Here is a 21,385-nt window from a genome sequence, read left to right as displayed (position 1 = left end):
ATCCTGGTGGCCAAGTCACAGGCTCCAAAAAATGAGCTGGGCCCACACCTGGTACCTGCAGTCCCAGGTCCACCTGTGACAGGACTTGAGGCCTGGCTCAGTAAGAAGGAAGCTATGAGACCCAAGACAACCAGAGGCCCCCATCCTGTCTCCTACTGCAGGGAACTGTCCCTACCAGGCACACTCCCAAAACCCCACATAGACTAATTCCCAAAGGTCCAAGGCCATGTTACCCAAGTTAAATCTCTTTAATATCCCAATACAAAGTCCTGATGCAAAAAGACAATGAGAAAACCCTGGGAAGTTGGGGGGAGGGGTTCTGTAAATTCTACCCCCAGCAGCTTTTCAGGGGCAGAGGAGCTGAGAGAAGCAGCAGTCCGCAGGGAGTGCAGCCAGGTAGGGAGTGCATGGCTCCGGGACCTGCTCCTGTCCCCTCACTCCCAGCTGCTTCTCACCCCCCTTTTAGGAGGGGCTGCACCCTTTGGATATCTGCTCCTTTCTCTTGGTCCCTGGGATTCAACTAGCTCTGGCTTCACTCCCCTACAAAAATTCCTGAGATCTCGGGACCCCAGCCAGCTCCTCCCCTGCAGTACCCCTTGATGGGGAGGGGCTGAGGAGCCCATGAGAGTTCATAGTTACACAGGAGCATGGGTCAGGAGCACAGGGGAGCCTCTGAATCCCCTGCCTGCTCCAACAGTACACAAAGGGGAAGACTGCCGTAGAGCTTGGGGTCCGTGAGAGGCTGGAGCAGAAGCAGGAAGAGTCCTACACCCAGGGCATAACCTGCCAGCAGGGGCCGCCTCTGTGGATGCTCCAGCGCTGCACATACAGCAGGGAAGCCCATGTAATTGCAGAAGGAGTGGCAGAGAACTGGCCCAATCAGGTGTCCTAGGGAAGGGAGAAAGAGCAGCTTATGGGGCAGCCCCACCACCTCCTTGGGCCCTACCCAAGGCTAATTACTCTCATGTTCTGAAACAGGAGATCAATGCCCCACCTGTCCACCCACACATCATGGCCTCTGCTTCCTTCTACCTCTCAAACCTCATCAGGCTGAGGGCCCTGGCTGAGCCTGTCTCAAGGCCTGCCATTAAAAAAATATGTTGTTCCTAAAACAGTCTTCCCATTCTCCCACCCACTGAGCCCCTAGGGACCTGCGAGGGGCTGAGGACCAACCTGTGCGGATGAAGAGGAAAGCAGTGTAGGCACCGAAGACAGCTGTGTAGGAGAACTGGAACGCTGGAGATGGGGAGGCCATGAGTGACCACACCTGCATGCCCTTCCTGTCCCAACACTGGGCACCCATCAGCCAGAGACATCCCCTTCCCTCTGGGAGCAGTGATTGCCTGCCCCAGCACCTACAGCTGTCCTTTATGCCCCAACTCCCCATGGTCAGTAGCCCCTCCAATACTCTAGTCCTCTGTTCCCAATTCTTCTTCCAGAGTGGCTATTAGGGACATCCTCACATGGCCCAACCTAGGATTACCCCAGGCATACTCTCTAGGACTCACCTGCAGACAAGAAGATGCTCCCCACACTGCTCTGACGGAATCGAAGCTGCTCAAAAATGTGGTGAAAATGGGCTGGGAAGAAGGCGAGACCACGTTACATTGCTCCCAGCCTTCCCTATATGCCCCACCCTCGTCCCAAGCCTCATTCTGAGCTCTCATGTTGGGAACATCCAAGCAGGACCAGGTGCACAGACTCACCAACTCCAAAGAAGAGTGGGCAGGTGAACACCGCAGGGCCCAGGCCTGTGCACGGTGCTAACATGGGCAGCATGCAGGCCCGGAACACCAGCTCCTCTGTCAGAGGCGCAATCACTTGGTTCCGAAGCCAACGCATGTCCGTGAGGCAGCGGGCCCAGGAGCGAGGGGCTAGGGAGGGGATTCAAGACAAGCAATGAGTGGTTAGCTATTGAACAGAGAGACTCCACAATCTCTTCCTCTTCAAACTTAGGTTAGGTATTCATACTCAAGAACAGGTAAGGATCCAACTTTGCTTATCAGCATAATACAACATCTCAAGACTGAATGGGAGAGCATTAGTAGCTGAGGGAGGGTATCTAGAAACATCAAAATCTGCCCACCACCAGTTCTGGCTTGGAGAAGCCAAAGGTTAAGCAGGGGAAATACTCTCTAGTCCACACCAGTACACTTTTAGAGGTCCCTAGGGGAATCCTCGAATATCAGGAACCAGCTTAGGGGACACCTGCTATATGTTCCCATTTCACTGATGAGGAAACACAAAATATCTCATCTCATGTTCAAGGCCCATCATGACTCCCTCTGTCCTAGACTGCCTGCTTGCTTTTTCCCTCAGCCCTGAGAACTCACCTAAGACAACCTTTATCCCATCTGCCAGGTCACAGGGGCAATCCATTGAGAGCTGCATCAGTGGGCCCAGAAAAAGGATCTGGAGACAAAAACAGGGGCAATGAAATGAAAGGCTTAAACTATAATTCACTGACTTTGCCCAGACAAGGCCTCAAGCTTCCTGTTCTCAGCCAGGATTTCCCACCCATGCATGGCCGGGGGCCTTCTCACAATTCCTTTCTCCTATCAGGCAAAAACTGGACACAAGCAGGATAGGGAAAAAAAGGTCACAGAAAGGAGCGTCATGCTAATAAAGAACAGAGAAAGATAATGGACTCACCATGGTCAGCAGCAGGGGCAACAGTGCTGCTGGGAAAATGCCCTCCAGCCTGAAGCCCATCAGGGTGAGCAGGGATGTGCCTGGCTGAGCCACAGGAAAGGGGGCATCAGTTTTGCTCCCTCCCCCAAAGACCCCTGAGATCTCTCCCCTGTTGCCCTCTGCCCCGCCTCCTTTGCACCTGGATGCCTGTGAGTTCCCTCCAGAGTAGCACGCAGAGGGGCGAGAGACTGGACACCACCAGGACACTGGTGAAGCGCCGCTTGATGACGGCAGGGTGGTCCCTACAGAGGGGGCATTAAGTTCAGGGGGCCCACAGACGCCTCCTGGCAGCGCGGCCCCGCCCTCAGTTCGCCCAAGCTCCGCCCGCAGCCCCGCCTCGTAGAGGCGCGGGTTCCGGCCGCGCGCGCGCCCGCGCGCGCGCAGCCCCCGCACCTGGGCAGCTCGCTCTTCCAGACATAGAGGCTGCCCACGTAGGAGCAGGCGAGGCTGAGGCAGGAGAACACCGACACCCAGCAGCATAACCCGGGGCCTGGACCTCCCAGAGCCGCTGACTCGGGCTGCCGCTCCGGTCGCGACACAGAGAGCAGACGCAAACCATCCCCGCCCAGCGCCGCCATCGCGCCTGGACCCGCGGCGCGCACCAGTGACGCAGTCCCGCCGCCTCGGCCCGCAACTACGGGAAGCTCTGGTTACGTCATCCGGCGGCGCGGACCCCCGGCCCCGCCCACGACACTGAAACAGACTCGGCGCGCACCAAGCGGGTTTATTGAACAACAGAGTACACGTGGCCTCGGCATCCACCAGGCTGCCATGGACGCGCGAGGAGAGAGCTTGGCTCAGGGGCCGGGACTCAGCCACTCCGACAGATTGGAGACCTCCTGCAGCCACAGTGCGTCCTGCGAGAGGGAAGGGGGCCAGGAGTGAGGACACCTCGGCAGTGGCTGGGTCCCCGCCCTCCCTTGTTCAGCCCTCCCCTGGTTACCTCCTGGCCGCTCCCGGGGCCTGCCTTGCTTCCGCTAGTGGTCAGGGAGGCCGCGGGGGGCTCCCCACCGCGCAGGGCAGCCTCTGGCGGACTCGGGGCCTTGGAAGAGTGGAAAGCCTGCTTTCCCTCCATGATCTGGCGGGGGCTGCCCTTCTTGAGCCTCTTGTTTGCTACTTGGTCGCTGGTCCCTAGGAGAAAACGTGCACTCATCCCACAGCTCTTTGTTGTTTGCTACTTACTCGCTGGTCCCTAGGAGAACACGTGCTCTCATCCCACGGCTCTGTGCTTGAAAAAACCCTTGAGCTAAATCTGGGAGAAAAGGAGGCCTGGCTCTATCAGCTCTTCAACCTCAGAACCTTTTCTTCAGGTCCCGTCCTGATCAAAACCCGGCAGCTCCAGGCCTTCAGGTTCAGGCTGAGGCTAGAGAATGATTTCAGGGTCTCTTGATCCCTTCTCACCTAATCTTGAGAAGGGGCATCTGGGACTGTACCAAGCCCTCACTTGGGGCTCGTGCCCACTTGGTCACTGTCTGCACAAATTCTTCGTGGAGCTTGCCCTATCCAGCTCCTCCCTCCCTGCCAAGCTCTGATTCCCATGCTGGAAAGCTAGCCTCACCTCTGCTATTGTTGCTCTCTCATTGGGCAGTGCCAATAGGCAACCTTCCTATTACCCAATTTACTTATGCAAATTTAAAGCACTGTTTTGTCCGACAATGCATCCCCATTAGTCTGGCCCTTTTAGACACAGATTGGAGCCAGGATGCCTGGGTTTGATTTCTGGATCTGCCATTTACTAGCTATGTGACCGCAGGTAAGTTTATTGATTTCTCTAGGCATCGGTTTCCTCATCTGTCAAATGAGAAAATAATAGTACCTATACCTCATGGGATTATTTTGAGAATTAAGACCATTAATACAGCCTGGCTGGTGTGGCTCAATGGTTAAGTATCGACCCATGCACCAAGAGGTTGCCAGTTTGATTCCCGGTCAGGGCACATGACCAGGTTGTGGGCCAAATCCTCAATGGGGGGCATGCAGGAGACAGCCAATCTATGTTCTCTGTCAGATGTTTCTCTCTACCTCTCCCTCTCTAAAATCAGTTTAAAAAAAATTTTTTTTAAAGCATTAACACATTTTAAAAGTTCAGAATAGGGGCTGACACCTGCACCATACAGGTTCAGGCACCAGCAGCTATGGTTATTTCCAGCCATTTACATGTATATATCCCTGGCACTGCTGGCCCTGAATGCTGTTTAAGTATTGGGGGTGGAGGGTGGGGAGAAAAGACTTCAGTATAATCACCATCACACCACACACACACTGACACCTCCCCATAACCCATCAAGGTATGGTGGTGTCTGCACCCTGGAACAGCCGCCAGAAACATCCTCCAGATCCCCAAACAGATTGGTAACCAGAACTAGGGAGAGCTAAAGTATCAATGCTAATAATCAAGAAAAGACATGAAGGAACAAACTGGTTTCAGGGCCCCATCCCATCATGCACATCTGTAACTGCACAAACTACAAGAAATTTCTAGTCCTATGATACCGGCTTTTGAGATGGAATGCCTCCTACTGCCCCAGAACACCCATTGTGGTGGTGGGAGCCAAACAAATCCCAGAGGGACTGCTGTGGTGAAAGTGCAGTTTGAAGGCCTTGAAGTCATGCTTTTTACTTCCCAGCTTTGATCCAGAGCTCAATGAAAAGCTGAAACCTTACCTGCAAGGAGCTCCAGGCTGCTGTTCTCAGGTGCATCCTCTGTGCTCTCCTCTGTATCATTTTTCTTTGGGACCAGTTGCTTCAAAAATTATAAATCCTAAATTAGTTTTGCAGAAGCATGAGTGAGCCCCCGTGAGATGAATGTGCCTGGTGACTTTGTTTGCCTCACAGGGATGTCCATTCTGCCACTCCCTCTTACTTCTTTCTGGCTCATGTGAATCCACCTACCCTGCCCCCAACCTTCCGGGTTTCCTTCTGCTAGAGCCTTTGCAACTTACTCCAGCATTTCATTCCTCCTCTGAACTCCGGTCACTCACCCACGGTCTGCCCCACTCTTCAGGCTCTGAAGCATGCCCTGCATACCTCTGTTCATCATTTTTATGTGTGGATGTCCATTTTACTCTATCCTAAATTCCTTGAAAGGAAAGGTTCATCATGCCTACATCTCTTTATGTCTAGCATAGTACCTTGCACAGGGTAAATGCTCAACAATTGGCTGACCACAGGGCATGTTCTATAGTCCTCAGTAGCCTTGCAAAGCCCTACCACTTTTGGTTCAATGTGGACAGAGAAGCAAAGGTACTAAAATCAGAACTCAATCCTAACTCCTTGTTTTTCAAGAATACAAGTGTATAAAAATAAATATCCTTTTCATCAAAGTTAAAACCTTTTGTGCTTCAAAGGACACTATAAAGAAAGTGCAAAGTCAACACAAAATGGAAAAAATGTTTGCAATCATATCTGATAAAGGACTTATATAAAGAACTCATAACTCAAAAACAAAATAATCCAATTAAATAGCTTGACAAAGGAATTGAATAGACATTTCTCCAGGGATACAAATGTCCAATATGCACATGAAAAGATGATCAACATCTTTAGTCATTAGAGAAATGAAAATCAAAACCACTGTTAGATACCACTTTATACCCACTATGATGACAATAATAATAAAAGACAATAACAAGTGTTGGTGAGGACATGGAAAAACTGGAACCATTATACAGGGGGAAAAGCAAAATGGTGGGAAAGTAAAATGGTGCAGCCAGTTTGGCAAATAGTTTGGAAGTTCCTCAAAAAGTCAAATACGGCCCTGGCCGGTTTGGCTCAGCGGTTAGAGCGTCCGCCTGCGGTCCGGAGAGACTCGGGTTCGGTTCCCGCTAACGGCATGTACCTCGGTAGCAGTTTGTCCCCGGCCCTGGTTGGTCGTGCGGGTGGCAGCCACTCGATGTGTCCCTTTCACATCGATGTTTCCCTCTCTCTCTCTTCCTCTCTCTCCCTCCCACTCTGTCTGTGCAAAAAATGGAAAAATGTCCTCGGATGAGGATTAAAAAAAAAAAAAAAAAAAAAAGTCAAATACAGAGTTATGACCCAGCAGTTCTCCTAGATACATACCCAAGAGAATTACAAAAATGTTCATAGCAGCGTTATTTATAAGAGCCCAAAAGTAGAAATAACACAAATGTCCATCAACTGATAAACGGAGAAATAAAATGTGGCACTCATCCGCAGTTTCACTTTCTGTGGTTTCAGTTACCCATGGTCAACTGCGGTCCAAAAATATTGTATGGAAAATTACAGAAGTAAACAATTCATAAGTTTAAAATTTCACACCATTATGAGTAGTGTGATGAAATCTCATGCCATCCTGCTCCATCCCACTTGGGACATGAACCCTCCCTTTGTCCAGCATATCCACACTGTAGACGCTCCCCTCCTGTTAGTCACTTAGTAGCCATCTCAATGATCATATTGACTGTCATCATGTCACAGTGCTTGTGTTCCAGTCAGCCTTATTTTACTTAATAAGTAAATAAGTTAATTCATTTATGTGAAAAGGTATGCCTGTATCGAGAAAAAACATAGTATATATAGGGTTTAGTGCTATTCCTGGTTTCAGGCATCCACTGGGAGTCTTGGAATGTATGCCCTGCAGATAAGGGGGAATACTGTATATTCATACAATGAAATACTACCCAACCATAAAAAGGAATGAAGTACTGTTGCATGTTATAACAATCCACTGAGCCACACCTACTGGGCAAGAGAAAGCTTATTCTTTTACTTCACTCTAGCCTGGAAAATCTCGGTTTGTTGTTGTTGTTGTTGTTTTATCTTCACCCGAGGACATTTTTCCATTTTTTTGTTCAGATAGACTGGGGAGGGAGAGAGAGAGAGAGAGAGAGAGAGACATCGACTGAAAGGGACACATCGAGTGGCTGCCACCTGCACGACCCAACCAGGGCCGGGGACAAACTGCAACCAAGGTACATGCCCTTAGGGGGAACCAAACCTGGGTCTCTCTGGACCGCAGGCCGACACTCTACTGCTGAGCCAAACCAACCAGGGCTGGAAAAATCTCTTGTAATGGTCAAACCTCCTATCATAATATTGGTCTCACCAAAGGAATACCCACATTCAGACATAAAGCTCTGAGCCCCAGAGGAGCCTTGAACACCCTTCATCATCAGGTTCCCCAGATGAGACAGACCCATCCATCCTCAGGATACACCATCTTGGATTTAACACTCTATGAGACATTTAGTTCTGGTCTCCATTCCACCCTACCCCGAGGATAACAATACTTCTCAGAAAGCTACCTCCCTGTTATTGATCCTGCTTATTCTGGGTTTAAGTTTTTAGTCCCTTCATATATCTATGACATGAAGCCCTGGAATACTATCTTGTCTACTGCTTCATGGCCCACTGTGTGCTGTTTCACAATACTCGAGCTGAAAAATCTCCATTTCTGGTATAACGTTTCCCTGCATATATTCTATAAAACTCTAAAAATATCTTCTCTCATTTCTTCCATTCCCCATAATCTATATAGTAGCCCATAGATGGTGTTATTCTATATTATTCCAGAGGTCAGCTATTCTACTTTACCTATTTGGAAATGGAAACTGAAGGACTGGTTGGTCCAGAGGCAAAAGAATTTGACCTATTATGATTGATCTTGTAGTTTTTAGCTGAAGCCACTGGGTGCCACTCTTGTGCCACTAACAAGTTATCACTAAATGGCCATTATCAGAGGAAAACAGTAATGATCTTGAGTGGGGAAGCATGGGTTCTATTCAATGCCTCTGATTACTCATCTTCCCTGGGCTTGTGATCCAGTCCTATGAGGTAACAATGTTACTAGGTTTCAGAGCCAGAGGACCTTGGTACAAATCCTAGCCTTGTCATTTACTGATTGTGATTCTGGGCAAATTAGAAAAGTTCTCTAGAGATTTCTGGTCAACATGGTGGCGTAGGTAAACGTGGTGCTTGCCTCCTCCTACAACCACATCAAAACTAGAACTAAACTACAGAACAATCATCATGCAGAACCTCCTGAAATCGAGCTGAATGGAAATCGTATAACCACAAAATTAAAGAAGCCACATCAAGACTGGTAGGAGGGGTGGAGGCATGGAGGGGCTGGTCCTATGCCCATGTGTGATGGATACAAATCAGAAGGGAGCCCTGGCCGGTTTGGCTTAGCAGTTAGAGCGTCAGCCTGCGGTCCAGAGAGACCTGGGTTTGGTTCCGGCTAAGGGCGCGTACCTCGGTTGCGGTTTGTCCCCGGCCCTGGTTGGTCATGCGGGTGGCAGCCACTTGATGTGTCCCTTTCACGTTGATTTTTTTTCTCTCTCTCTTTTTCTCTCTCCCTCCCACTCTATCTGAACAAAAAATGGAAAAATGTCCTCGGGTAAGGATAAAAAATAAAATAAATCAGAAGGGATATCTGAGCTGTAAAGGTCCTCCCTGAGGACCGAGGGGTTCCCTTCCCACACCAGGCACCCCAGCTCAGGGTTCCAGTGCCAAGAAGAGAAGTCCCCATAACTTCTGGCTGTAAAAACCAGCAGGAATTAAGGCTGAGGGAAGTTGAGGCTTCTGGAGCCCCAAGCAGTTCCTCTTAAAGGGCTTGCACAGACTTACCTAACCTTCCAGGCTCCAGCATAGGGGAGGCAGCTTGAAAGGTGCCAGAACATACGAGGAAGAACTGAGTTGTTTGGCATTGGGCTGAGAGCTGGAGGGGCAGCTTTCTTCAGAACAGACTTGCTGTCAGAGGTCATTGTTCCTTTGGTGAACCCTTCTCCCCATGGGGTGGCAGACAGCTGCTATATCTGGGACTCCAGAAACCAGGCTCACACTGTTTGGCCCATACTGGTGATTCCCTGAGGCCCTGCCTCACCCAAGTTTCAGGCCCACCCAAGCTGTTTCCAGTGGCTTTACCATAGGATTGGCCTATCTTGGCTCCTGCTTCAGATTTTCCGAAATTCTCTCAAACAAACAGCATCTGGCCTCAGCGAGTCCCATACCTCTTGCTAAGTGGCTCCAGGCCTGGCACTAGAAGCAACCCAGCCTTGGTTCACAGCTTGGCTTCACCTGGGCACCTCCAAGGCCAGCACAAGAAGCAGCCATCTGCAGATCACTTTGCAGCTTATGCCTGGTGGTCCCAGGTAGAACACAGGCAGTGGCTGACTTTGCCCCAGAGCCAGCACACCCAGTGGACAGTTTCCGACAATGTTGAGCACTACCACCCAACCACCTCCAAAACTGATACATTCAAGGAGTGGACTCAGTGGGTGCCAGAGCCCTGCTGAACTAAATCTTGCTTTGTGTGGTGGGCCCCTGCACAGCTGATCCTTCAAGGTAGTCAGTGGTCAGTGAAAATAGCCAGTCCTTGCAGCTGATGAGCCTGAGTAAATACCTCTCATTGATGTGCCAACAGCAATCAAGACTCAATGACAACAGAAGGGTGTACAGTCCACACAAAGGGTGCACCTTGAGGGCCCAGCTGGGGAGATCTGGGAGGCTGTGCCATTGGACCCTAAAGGACACCTACTACAGTAGGCCACTCTACAAAGCCTAGGCAACATAGCAACTCTGCCTAATACGTAGAAACAAGCACAAGGAAGCAGCCGAAATGAGGAGACAAAGAAATATGTCCCGCAAGGAAGAACAGAACAAAACTCCAGGAAAAGAACTAAACAAAATAGAGATAAGCAATCAATCAGATGCAGAGTTCAAAACACTGGTTATAAGGATGCTCAAGGAACTTAGTGAGAACTTCAAGGAACTTAGTGAGAACATCAACAATATAAAAAAGGACCAGTCAGAAATGAAGGATGCACTAACTGAACTAAAGAATAATTTACAGGGAATCAACAATAGAGTAGGTGAAGCCAAGAAGCAAACCATTGATTTCAAATATAAGGAAGCAAAAAATACCCAATCAGAAGAGCAAAAAGAAAAAAGAATTTAAAAAAATGAGGATAGTGTGCCCTGGTTGGTTTTGTTCAGTGGTTAGAGCATCGGCCTGTGGACCAGAGAGTCCCGGGTTCAGTTTTCCGCTAAGGGCATGTACCTTAGTTGCAGTTTGTCCTCGCCCCAGTTGGAGTCATGTGGGTGGCAACCAGTCTCTCTCACATCGATGCTTCTCTCTCCCCCTCTTCTCTGCTGCTCTATCTTAAGATAAATGCAAAAATGTCCTTGGGTGAGAATTAAAAAAAAAAGACTGTCAGCCAATTTCACAAAAGAAACTTTGGCCCTGGCCAGTTGGGCTTAGCGGTTAGAGCATCGGCCTGTGGACCAAAGAGTCGTGGGTTCAATTCTGGCCAAGGGCATGTACCTGGGTTACAGTTTGTCCCTGGCACTGGTCGGGGTCATGCAGGAGGCAACCAGTGGATGTGTCTCTCTCACGTTGATGTTTCTCTCTCTCTCTTCCTCCCTCCCACTGTATCTGAAGATAAATGGAAAAAGATCCTCAGGTGAGGATGAATGAATGAATGAATAAATAAATAACAAAAAAGAAAGAAACTTTGTAGGCCAGAAGGGAATAGCAAGAAATATTCAAAGTGATGAAAAGCAAGGACCTACAGCCAAGATTACACTATCCTGCAAAGTGCTCATTTAGAATCGATGGATATATACAGTTTCCCAGATAAGAAAAAACTAAAGGAGTTCATCACCACCAAACCAGTATTATATGAAACGTTGAAGAGTCTTCTTGAAGAAGATAAAAAATATGAACAATTAAATGGCAATAAAAACATATCTATCAACAATTGAATCTACAAACCAAATGAACAAGCAGAACCGAAAGACTCATAGATACAAAGAACTTTTGTTGGTTGCCAGATTGGGGGGGGGGGGTTGGGGGGATGAGTGAAAAAGGTGAAGGGATTAAGAAGTACAAATTGGTTGTTAGACTGATGTACCTCAAAGGGAAGGGGAGAGGGGGGCAGGAAGAGATAAACCAAAGAACTTATATGCAAAACCAATGGACACAGACAATAGTGTGGGAAGGCAAAAGAGGGGTGGGAGCCGGGAGGAGGGGGTCAATGGAGGCAAAAATGGGGGACATCTGTAATACATTGAACAATAAAGACAAGACAAGTTTTTTAAAAAAGAAAAGTTCTCTAATCAGTTTCTTCATCTATAAAATAGAAAAACTACAGCTTACCTCACAGGATCTTCATGGAGATCCTTAAAGTGGACATCTTGGCAAAGATTAGTGCACCTTAGGTTCACTAGCCATTTGCCAAGTTAATTGGGCTATGAATGACCCTGAAGCTATTAGTCATCGTTACAGCAAAAGAATGGGGCAAAACAGGTCAGATTATTTCTTTTTGTGATCTCACTAGGCTATCAGAGAGTCCCAAGCAAAAACGACATCACAGGCTTAAACAGTTCTACATTCTGCCCATATAGCCCAGGTCCTCTGATAGCACATGACTTAGCCTGAACCTATCCCTAGAAATCTGAAGATATGGATAGCTATAGTGAGTTGATTAGTGGTCCACCAAAAGATATCTCCAAGTCTTAACCCCTGAACCTGTGAATATGACCTTATTTGGAAAAGGGGTCTTTGCAGATGTAATTAAGGACCTCAAGATAAGATCATCTCGAATTTAGAGTGGGCCCTACACCCAGCAACAGGTGTCCTTATTTAAGAGAAAAGCAGAGGGAAATTTGAGAGACAAAGGGGAAAGGACATGTGAAGATGGAGGCAGAGAACTGAAGTGATGAGCCAAGGAACGTCTGGAACCAACAGAAACTAGAAGGAGTGAGAAAGGATTCTCCCCTAAAGCTTTTGGAGGGGGCATGGCCCTGCTCACACCTTGACTTCAGACTTCTGGACTCCAGAACTGTTGTTTTTAAGCCACCGTGTTTATGGTATTTTGTTACAGCACCCATAGGAAACTGATACAATAGGTATTCACTTTTATTTGTTCAAGTTGCGGGCAGCAGCTTTCCAAGTTGGAGGGAAACCAGCAAGAGTATGTGCAGTGAACCAATTGAATGGAACAGCTGATGCATTCCTAGGAAGGTGCTTCCTAGAAGGTGCAGACAGACATGGAAAAGGTGTGGTAAAAGAATTTAAAGAGGTTTCATTGCTGTCCTCTGCCTTTCTAGTTATAAAGTAGAGGAGGATGAGAAAATTAATGAGCCCAGCTGGTGTGGCTCAGTGGTTGAGCATCGACCCATGCACCAAGAGGTCACTGGTTTGATTCCTGGCCAGGGCACATGCCCAGTTTGTAGGCCAAATGCCCAGTGGGGGGCAGGCCGGAGGCGGCCAATCAATGTTCTCTCTCACTGATGTTTCTAGCTCTCTCTCACGCTCCCTTCCTCTCTCTCTAAAATCAATAAAGAAAAAATATTTTAAAAAGAGAAAATTGATGAGATGCTGTGACCTTTGTGTGTCTGGGCACCTCAGCTTCCTTATCCAATCGAAGTAGGAGAAGGAGAGAAGAGCAGAAGAGCTAAAGTTCCTGTTATTCTCTTAGAAACAGTGTTTGTAATTTTTTATAACGTTTGAGATATAACTTGCATACATAAACTGCAAATATATAAAATGTACAATTTTATAAGTTTTGACATATGTATATATTTGTGAAATCATCACCACAATCAAGATAATGAATATAACCATCTCCCTCAAAGTTTCCTCTGCTCTTAAAAATTGCACCCTCCAACTCCTATACCTCCCATCTTTAAGCAACCACTGATCTGTAACCATAGCTTAGTTGGCACTTTATACAGTTTAACATAAATGCAATCACAGTAAGTAGTCTTGTATTTCCAATTTTTTAAAGTATTCTCCACATTTAAAAAATTTTTTCTTTATTGATTTTAGAGAGAGAGGGAGAGGGAGAGAGAGATAGAAACATGGATGAGAGAGAACATTGATTGGTTACCTCCTACATTCCCCCCACTGAGGATTTGGCCCACAACCTGGGCATGTGCCCTGACCAGGAATCAAACCGGTGACCTCCTGGTGCATGAATCAATGCCCAATCACTGAGCCACACCTGCTGGGCTCCAGGGTTTTTTTGTTTTGTTTTGTTTTGTTTTGTTTTGTTTTAAATTTAGTATGGCTATTTAGAGATTCATCCATGCTATTTTGTGTATTTATTTTATTGCTGAGTAGTAGTCCCTTGAATGGATATACCACAATTTTCTATCCATTTACATGTTGACACTGGGCTGTTTCTAGTTTTTGGCTATTAAAAATATGGCAGAACACAGCCAGTGTGGCTCAGTGGGTTGAGCATCATCCCATGGATTGAGAGGTCCCAGTTTGATTCCCAGTCAAGACACATACCTAGATTGCAGGCTCAATCCCCAGTAGGGGGCATGCAGGAGGCAGCCAATCAAAGTTTCTCTCTCATAACACTGTTTCTATCTCCCCCTCCCTTCCTCTCTCAAAAAATAAATAAATAAATAAAAACATATTTTTTAAAAATATGGCAGAGAGGACATGAACATTAGTATGTAAGTTTTGGTGTGGACATATGCTTTCATTTCTTTTGGGTAAATACCTAGGGGAATGGCTGGGTTGTATGATGAGTGTATATTTAACTTTTTTTTTTTGTAAATTTTTTTTCTTTATTGATTTTTAGAGAGAGAGGAAGTGAGAAGGAGAGAGAGAGAGAAACATTAATGAGAGAGAACATCGACTGGCCACTTCCTGCTTGCCCCGCACTGGGGATTGGGCCTACAACCTGGGCATGTGCCCTGACCAGGAATCAAACCAGTGACCTCTTGGTGCATGGGTCAACGCTCAACCACTGAGCTACACTGGCCAGGCTGTATATTTAACTTTTTAAGAAACTACCAAACTGTACTCCAAAGTGGTTGTACCATTTTTCTTTTTTTTTTTATCCTCACCCGAGGACATTTTTCCATTTTTTGTTCAGATAGAGTGGGAGGGAGAGAGAGGAAGGGAGAGAGAGAGAGAAACATCGATGTGAAGGGACACATCGAGTGGCTGCCACCCGCACAACCAACCAGGGCCGGGGACAAACTGCAACCGAGGTACGCGCCCTTAGCGGGAACCGAGCCCAGGTCTCTCTGTACCGCAGGCTCAACGCTCCAACCGCTGAGCCAAACTGGCCAGGGCGGTTGTACCATTTTTCATTCCTACAAATAGGGTATACGAGTTCCAGGTCGTCCGCATCCTTGCCAACACCTGGTATGGTCAATCCTTTTACTCCAGGTGTGAAATAGTATCTTATTATGGTTTTGATTTGTATTTCTCTAATGACTAATGATGTTGAGCATCTTTCTTGTATGTTTATTTGTTGTTTGTGCCTCTTCTTTTATGAAATGTGTGCTCAAATCTTTTGCCCATTTAAAAAATTGGGTTGTTTGTTTCTTATTGAGTTTTGAGAGTTTGCAAATATTCTGAATACTATGGTAAAGTATGTTTAAGTAGGCAAAACTACTTAATATATTCACTCCTTCCTCTACCTTCCTGAAAATATGGAATACAGTTATAATAATAACTGTTTTAATGTCATTGTCTTCTGTGTCAGTTCTGGCTCATTTTTAATTGAATAATTGATTGATCAATTGATTGATTTTTCTCTTCATTGTAGGTGTATTTTCCTGTTTCTTATCATGCCTGTTAATTTTTTTATTGGATGCAAGGCACTGTGAATATTAACTTGGTGGGTAGTGGATCTTTTTGTATTCCTATAAATATTCTTGAACTTTGTTCTGCGATACCATTGAATTACTTAGAAACACTTGATCCTTTTAAGTCTTGCTTCTGCTTTTAAGCTTTGTTAGGCATGACCAGAGGGGTGTTTACCGTAGGTTTAACTTTTCTCCATTCTTTTTTTTTTTTTTATCCTCACCCGAGGACATTTTTCCATTTTTTGTTCAGGTAGAGTGGGAGGGAGAGAGAGGTACAGAGAGAGAGAGAGAAACATCGACGTGAAAGGAACACATCGAGTGGCTGCCACCCGCACAACCGACCAGGGCCGGGGACAAACTGCAACCGAGGTACGCGCCCTTAGCAGGAACCGAACCCGGGTCTCTCAGGACCGCAGGCCGACGCTCTAACCGCTGAGCCAAACCGGCCAGGGCCTTTTCTCCATTCTTGAGACAAGATCCTTCTTTGTGTTCTACCTGATGCTCTATAAATTATAAGGCTTTCCTCTCTAGTTTATTGAAACAGTAACTATTCGTAGCCCTGTGTGAGCTCTTCATTTTGTTCCCTCTAATCCTTTTGGATGGTTCTTTACTTGGATAGTTTCTTCACACAAATGAGTTGATCATTACTCAGCTGAATACCAGAGAGGAGAAGCCTCTGCAGATCTCTCTAATTCTCTCTCTCTGAAGCTCTGTCTTCTTTGGTACTATGCTCTGAAACCTCTAGCTGCCTCACATCCTTAGATTCCCAGCTTCATCTATTCAACTCAGGGAGACCACTAGGCTTTGCTTGGATTCCCTCTCCCTGTTCCACGGCCTCTGTACATACTAGGGCAATCATAGAATACTATATTTGTTTTCCATCTCTCAGGAGTGACTAGCACACTTGTTTTCTGATACCTAGTATCTTCAGAACCATTGTTTCAGATGTGGTATCCAGATTTTTTGTAATTTCATGCACGAGGGTAAATCTGGTCCCTATTACTCCATCTTGGCCAGAATCCACTGTGTAATAATTTCACCCTTAATCTTTTTATTTACTCATCTTATACTTTATCTCCAGAAAAGTCAATCCTACTGATTGGAACCAAGAGAGCCAGAAGAATGGGCTTTAGTTGGAACACTACTACCAGCTACATCTGAAATTGAGATATAGAATTTCCCAGCTATAATTTCACTTCACTCATTAGAGGAGCCTGTCACAAAATGAGATGAAGTTATTAGATCTTCTTGAGGGTAGAGAATCCAATGCAACTCTATAGTTCCAGCATCCAAAAAGGTGAATAGATAAAAGTATATGTTTAAGTAGGCAAAACTAAACATACAAATTCTATCATATAATCACCATTATAAGAGTAGCTATGTGATTGGCAGTCTACATGCATACATTATTTTATTCAAATCTCACAACAATCATGTTAGGTATGAATCAGAATACTTTACTGATAAAGAAACTGAGGCTTATAAAGGCTTATAAAGGTTAAACAGCTTTCATAATAATACCACACAAGTCCGGCCGGTGTGGCTCAATGGTTGAGCATCGACCCCATGCACCAAGAGGTCGCCGGCTCAATTCCTGGCCAGGACACATGCCCAGATTGTGGGGGGCATGCAGGAGGCAGCCAGTCAATGTTCTCTCTCATCGATGTTTCTATCTCTCTCTCCCTCTCACTTCCTCTCTCTCTAAAAAAAAAAAAAAAAAAATCAATAAAGAAAAAAAAATAATACCACACAACTGGTGAGTGGCAGAAATAGAAATTAAGCAACATCTAACCATGCTCTTAACCTCTATGTAATACTACATTATGTGAAGTTTTTCTTTTTTTCTTTTTTTTTTTTTATCCTCACCTGAGGATATTTTTCCATTTTTTGTACAGATAGAGTGGGAGGGAGAGAAAGGAAGGGAGAGAGAGAGAGAAACATCGATGTGAAGGAACACATCGAGTGGCTGCCACCCGCACAACCAACCAGGGCCGGGGACAAACTGCAACCGAAGTACGTGCCCTTAGCGGGAACCGAACCCGGGTCTCTCCGGACCACAGGCCGACGCTCTAACCGCTGAGCCAAACTGGCCAGGGCTGAAGTTTTTCTTAACCACAAGTTTCCATACTGAAAGGCTAACCTCATATTGTGCAATCTAAAGCACCTGCACCTACCCACCCTATATTCAGGGTTCCCATACATCAATATGGTACATTTCCACCACTCTACTGATTAGTACTTTACAATTTTACCTTCTTTACCTCACATGAGCAGTGGTGAAGAACTCGGTGCTGGGTGATCTCATAAAATGATTTGTGCAGTTTGGTCCCAAACTCCTGTGTGTCAGCTGCCTAAAATGAGTCAGAGATAGAATATGCTGAGTTCCAGTATTGACAACCAAAAGAGTACCCACAGGAATTTTATATGGGAGGATGAGACAAATAGGAAGGCAAACCATAGACACTGCTCATGTTATGTTAGGAATTGTTAGTTCCTATGGACACAGGAGAAGTAGAAAAAAAGCCTGAGATACTTGGCATTCAATGGGTAATAGTGACTCCTATATTTCTTCCACTTTCTGTTACCTAAGCAAGATGTTTCAAACAAGGTCTTTGTTCTCCTATCTCTATAGGAGATAAATATCCCAGAGACTCATCTGTTTGTGAAGGGGTTATGTAAACTGCTCTCCTCTAAAAGAAGTTCCAAGAGAGCAGAAGTTCCACTGAACAAGTAAGGCTGATATAAGAACTTTTCCTCAGGTAAGTCTTTTAGGGAGGAAAGAAACAAAATAATACAGTTTGCATACCTAAGGAATGGGTAACAGTCTCTGCGTTTTAGTATAAAATCGTAGGATATCAGAATTAAAGGGGACCAGAATAATCACCTAATGCAACATACTAGTTTTACAGATGAGGAAACAAATTTCAAAAAGTGACCAACCCAAGATCTCACAGCCAGTTAGTACCAAAGTTAGGGATGACCATAAGATTGCCAATATAGTGTTCTTCTCACTACCCTGTACTACCCACATGATCCAGAAAGTTGAAGCTATGATAAAATGCACTACATTATAAAGGTGTTACACTCTTTGACCCAGTATCTCCACTTATAGAAATTTATTCTAGGAGATAATTCAAAAGAAGCAAGACATCTGAAGTTATAAGCAATGAGACACTATTTAAAAACAAACAGCTTTGCCTGGCTGGTGTGCCTCAGTGGTTGAGCGTCGACCCATGCACCAAGAGGTCACCAGCTTGATTCCTGGTCAGGGCACACACCCAGGTTGTAGGCCCAATCCCCAGTGGGGGGTGTGCAGGAGGCGGCCAATCCATGTTCTCTCTCATTGATGTTTCTCTCTCTCCCTCTTCCTTCCTCTCTCTCTAAAATCAATAAAGAAAAAATATAAAATAAAAATAAAAACAAAAAGCTTTAAGCTTTCATCTCTTAGTGCGGTTGTTTTTTTTTTCCTTTGAAAAGGGGACAATATGAAGAAATGTGTTACCAAAAGTACACAGGAAGAAGAAATTCAGAAAGTTAAATATATTATCTGAAGCACTATTTATATTGGCATAAAGAATGTAAATAACTTAAATGGCTATCATTAGAGGAATGTTTTATTAGATTAAACCAACATAGTGGAATATCAGATAACTAATACAAATTCTAAGACAGCTGAAACAGGGAAATGTCAAATTATATATGAATACAGAATACTTTGGTTACAACTATATAATATAATATATGAGATAATAAGCAAAAATTTTCAGAGTGATAAAGTTTATGTTGTTATTTAAAATATTATGTATACACTATCTTCAAGAAAATAAATTTTAATAAATGAAGCCACAGATATGGAATTAATGTGTTATCCCAATAATAATAATACCAAATGGTCAGCACACATTCCTAAAAGAAAGGAAAGAAACTAATTTTATTGAGAAGTTACCATATGCTATGTACTTTCACACTTAGCCTCATACTCCTAATAACTCTCTGAGGTACTATTAATTTTTCCAATTTATAGATGAAGCTCAGAGAAGTTAAGTACAGGCCTAAATCCACATAGCTAGTAAGTAAATAAGCCAACATTTGAACTTAGGCCTCTGATTCCCAAACTTATAATATACCATTCCAGATTGTCAAATACATGTAATACTTATGGCTACTTTGTTATTTCCAATGTATTCTGTCACCATGAGGTATTATAGTCAACCCTCATTTATCACAGTTAATCCATCCCATACCCTAGTGGTTGTACCTGGTGTTGAAGGATTCCTGGGGTGCTCGAATACATAGGCCTACAGTCCATATGTACAGTAATTTTAATTTTAATTATAATACAGGGGTGTATAATTGACTCAGACAACCGAGCACACACTGTATCATTTTCACTGTCTTGATCAACTTTTTAATGAATATATTTGAAAAAACCGCAATAGAGTGAAGCCGTGAAAGTCGAAGTGTGAAGTGGCGAGGGACAAATGTAGAACATTCTTCAACAAGGAACTGGGAATCACTGATCTAATGCTAGCTCTGCTTATAACTAGCTGTGTGACCTAAAGAAAGTAGAAATTTTAAATAACTTGTCTTCTCATTTGTAAAATAGCATATACACCACTATCCATTCAACAAATATTTCTTAAAACACTTATCACAGGCCCTGGCCAGGTGGTCCAGTTGGTTGGAGCATCATCCCATCCACCAAAAGGTTGTGGGTTTGATTCCCAGTAAGAGCACATACCTAGGTTGAAAGTTCCATCCCCATTTGGGGCATGTACGGGAGGCAACAAATTGATGTCTCTCACATCAATGTTTCTCTCCTCCCTCCCCTACCTCTCTTTCTAAAGATCAATAAAAGTATATCCTCAAGTGAAGATTAGAAACAAACACACACTTACCACAACCCTGGTATGATATAGGATCATAATAGGATCGAATTCAATAATGTTCCTATCAGCACTGTGCATATCACTAAGATAGGTAGAATGTTATTAAAACCCTGGTACTTTAAAGTAGCCCCAATTTCCTACTAACTTGAAGGGCCTGAAGGCACATCTTTCGGAAGCTGCGGCTGGTGCTGCCAGTCATGATACTCATGATGGAATTCACAGCCACAGAGAGTGAAGTCTGTAGTTTCTGATGAGCCTAGGAAACATAACAAGTAAGGGGAGACTGCGGTTTATAATAATCCCAAACTGCTGGTTCAGAGAATCTCAAAGGGACCAAAGATTTCTGTCGGAACAAGATTTCAACAATTTTTCCCCTCCACACTTCAACAATAATTACTGAAATCATGACATATAAAGGTCACCTAGGGATTGAAATAAGTAAGAAAAATATTTACTCCTTTCATAGGGATGATTCATTGACACAGATACATTTAGAAAAGACACGCAATGAGACACTGGGCCATAAAACAGATAGCATAATTTAAAAACAAAAAGCTTAAGCTTTGGTTTCTCAGTGTGGTTGTTTTATCCCTGAAAAGGGGGGCCATATGAAATAAGAAATGTGTTGCCAAAAGTACACAGGAGGAAGGAATTCAGAAAGTAAGGTAAAAGAATGTGGGTCAGCAGTTAGAGCATTGGCCTGTGGACCAGAGAGTCCGGGTTTGATTCCGGCCAAGGGCACGTACCTCGGTTTCAGGTCTTCCCCAGCCCCAGTTAGGGTCGTGTGGGTGGCAACCAATCAATGTGTCTCTCTCACATTGATGTCTCTCTCTTGCTCCTACTCTGTCTGAAGATAAATGTAAAAATATCCTCGGGTGAGGATTCAAAATAATAAGAGAATATGGTGTTGTAAGAGTTAGGAAATGGGGGGAGATACAAGATTCAGTGAAGCAGTAGCTCCAGAGGTATGTATGGAAAGGGAGTGTATAGATAAGGTAGAGATGTGTGTGGAAAGGGAGATGGTATATGGGTAAGGCAAAAGTGCATTATGAGTCATTTTTCTCTATTATTTTATCCCTGTTTAATCAAACTCACCTTCTGGGAGGTAAAATTAAGCAAGCTGGTTACAGTGACCCATCTAAGTTAAAACTTGAGTTCCTATGCTAGATGCAGTGCACAAGATCATCTCAGGGGACAAAAGAGAAAAGGACGAAGCATTAGGAAGGACA

General features: G+C 44.9%; 2 protein-coding genes across 4 annotated transcripts in view; both read right to left on the bottom strand.

Annotated features, from left to right (window-relative positions):
- Positions 1–206: 206 nt before the first annotated feature.
- RCE1 (Ras converting CAAX endopeptidase 1) lies at positions 207–3,302 on the bottom strand. Of its 3 annotated transcripts, none has more exons than XM_036258713.1 (8): positions 3,085–3,302; positions 2,831–2,933; positions 2,653–2,736; positions 2,334–2,412; positions 1,707–1,874; positions 1,509–1,580; positions 1,174–1,236; positions 207–888 (listed from the first exon to the last, which is right to left on the bottom strand). In XM_036258713.1, the coding sequence occupies exons 1-8, from the start codon at positions 3,267–3,269 to the stop codon at positions 653–655; spliced, it is 990 nt and encodes a 329-aa protein (XP_036114606.1). In that variant the 5' UTR covers positions 3,270–3,302; the 3' UTR covers positions 207–652. The 3 variants fall into 3 exon arrangements, with proteins under 3 accessions (XP_036114606.1, XP_036114608.1, XP_036114607.1); XM_036258715.1 differs by having other exon boundaries at positions 2,653–2,732; positions 3,085–3,278; XM_036258714.1 differs by lacking the exon at positions 1,174–1,236 and having other exon boundaries at positions 261–888; positions 3,085–3,269.
- A 186-nt stretch (positions 3,303–3,488) lies between these two features.
- CUNH11orf80 (chromosome unknown C11orf80 homolog) overlaps positions 3,489–21,385 on the bottom strand; it is a 74,797-nt gene continuing 56,900 nt past the window's right edge. The window contains exons 11-15 of the mRNA XM_036259680.1: positions 20,302–20,412; positions 17,520–17,618; positions 5,356–5,434; positions 3,635–3,822; positions 3,489–3,548 (exon numbers count right to left, since the gene is read on the bottom strand). Coding sequence (XP_036115573.1) covers positions 3,489–3,548; positions 3,635–3,822; positions 5,356–5,434; positions 17,520–17,618; positions 20,302–20,412 — 537 coding nt within the window. The remainder of the gene's footprint in view (positions 3,549–3,634; positions 3,823–5,355; positions 5,435–17,519; positions 17,619–20,301; positions 20,413–21,385) is intronic.

The sequence above is a fragment of the Molossus molossus genome, unplaced genomic scaffold (assembly GCF_014108415.1).
Source record: "Molossus molossus isolate mMolMol1 unplaced genomic scaffold, mMolMol1.p scaffold_m16_p_13, whole genome shotgun sequence".
Taxonomy (NCBI): Eukaryota; Metazoa; Chordata; class Mammalia; order Chiroptera; family Molossidae; genus Molossus; species Molossus molossus.
This window is presented reverse-complemented; position numbering and strand designations above follow the sequence as displayed.

Excerpts from the sequence above, each read along its gene's own strand:
- RCE1 (XM_036258713.1), bottom strand. The coding sequence starts at position 3,269 with ATGGCGGCGCTGGGCGGGGATGGTTTGCGTCTGCTCTCTGTGTCGCGA. Across the intron at positions 2,934-3,084 it reads TGGAAGAGCGAGCTGCCCAG|GGACCACCCTGCCGTCATCA; the intron begins GTGCGGGGGCTG and ends CCCCCTCTGTAG. Across the intron at positions 2,413-2,652 it reads TGCCCCTGCTGCTGACCATG|ATCCTTTTTCTGGGCCCACT; the intron begins GTGAGTCCATTA and ends TTTTGTCTCCAG.